The sequence below is a fragment of the Anneissia japonica genome, unplaced genomic scaffold (genome assembly GCF_011630105.1).
Source record: "Anneissia japonica isolate Jap-2015-1 unplaced genomic scaffold, ASM1163010v1 scaffold1511_len2985839_cov193, whole genome shotgun sequence".
Lineage (NCBI taxonomy): Eukaryota > Metazoa > Echinodermata > Crinoidea > Comatulida > Comatulidae > Anneissia > Anneissia japonica.
The window spans coordinates 185,818-187,439 of record NW_022685291.1 but is presented as its reverse complement, the minus strand read 5'-3'; the positions used below and the strand labels follow the sequence as shown (position 1 = coordinate 187,439).

Below are 1,622 nucleotides of genomic sequence, written 5' to 3'. Positions count from 1 at the left end.
AACATGCTTCATATTAATTAGTATAACATGATGAGATTATTACAGGTCGTCATTAGATTGTTGCCATCCCTTGAGGAATAAGATCAATTCTTTAAAAAAATTAGTGTTTGTTACAAAATGCACTAATGGTTATAATGGTTTAATTTCTGTATATAGCACGTACAAATTTATTGTGAGTACTGAGGCCTATTGTGAGAGCGTTATAAAATCACTGCTTCACGTGGTGCACCAGTCAGTCCAACCATCACGCTGGACAGACCTAGGCTATTATATCAAAGTTCATTAGCGCCCTCTATTGATTTTATTAATTAAAAATATTTTTTTTTCTTCTTGTCTTGGGGTTTCAAACTTTTTTTTTCTAGTCATATACGGTCACTGATTGATTGTATATATATATATATATATATATATATATACAGTACTTTTACTATTAAAAGATTAAAAAACAAAAATAAATAAAGTTTAATGGTAGGACTCGGATAGACAAAGAAAGACATCTTCTTTTGTCTTTATTCAAAAATAAAATTATAATATCTCTTTACAAAATTGCATAAAAACTGTTTAGATTTAAATATAGAAATGTATAATTAATAATCGAATAATTTAAGTAAACACAAAACACAATACCTTGTTAATTTCTTTTGATAAAATAAGGTCTATATCCACGGATATGTTTTGGATGAATAACAAAAAAAAACACAACAAAAACGTTCGCTTTGTTCGTTCATTCGTCACACAGTAACTCAGGGCCTATTCTGTGTTGTGACGTCACTACACTGCACAGAGTAATCGCCATCTTGCGTCTCAAACAAAAACAGTGAACTGGTGGAGCAGGATAGTCAGTAGAAATCTGTCAGAAATTGGAACGTTTTTACAATTTTTAGTTACCCAGTTTATGTTAATTGATTAAAAAGGAATAAGGCCATCGTATTATTATCACCTTCAGGACTTTTGATCGTCCATTGATGGCAGGGACGACCACAAGCGCTAGCGCTTTGCGAGCGCTAAGCCTGGAGTACAGGAAACTTCAGGAGGAACCAGTGGAAGGTTTCAGTGTGAAATTGGCCGACGAGAGCAATCTTTTTATATGGAACGTGGTAATCTTTGGTCCTCCAGATACGCTATATGAGGGTGGATATTTTAAGGTAAAGTTTAAAAACTGATGAGAAAATTGTGTTAACAATTAAACAAAATGTACAGGTGTAAATTAGGATGTAGTTTTTTTGTGAAAATTATGACGAATTAGGCCTAGGGCCTAGCCTAGTGTAGGCCCCTAGCTAGGGTAGGCCAGATGGCCTACTAGTACTACAGTATGATAATAAAAAGAAACCGCGAAATAATATAGGCAATATTCATTGGTCTAGCCTTAAATTCTAGACCCTAGTTTCGGCCTAGTTCCCTAGTTTACCTCTTAACTCTCTGGATACCGGATTCTTTTGTAGTGCAAACCCTTGAATACCGGATTCTTTTGACAGTGTAACAAGGTTTTTTGCATTTTTTGAGTATACGTCGTTCTGGTGGATTTTTGGGAACTTTCTGTAAATTATACAGAAAAATGTTTCCAAAAACAAAGAAAGCTTATAGAATAAGCTTTCATTTGATGTATAATTTATATTTTTAGG

The 1,622-nt window shown here is 33.5% G+C and overlaps 1 protein-coding gene across 1 annotated transcript in view; it reads left to right on the top strand.

The window, feature by feature from the left end:
- Positions 1-775: 775 nt before the first annotated feature.
- Positions 776-1,622, top strand: part of LOC117109741 (ubiquitin-conjugating enzyme E2 R2-like) — a 14,593-nt gene continuing 13,746 nt past the window's right edge. Inside the window, exon 1 of the mRNA XM_033252154.1 lies at positions 776-1,145. Coding sequence (XP_033108045.1) covers positions 966-1,145 — 180 coding nt within the window. The 5' untranslated portion in view covers positions 776-965. The remainder of the gene's footprint in view (positions 1,146-1,622) is intronic.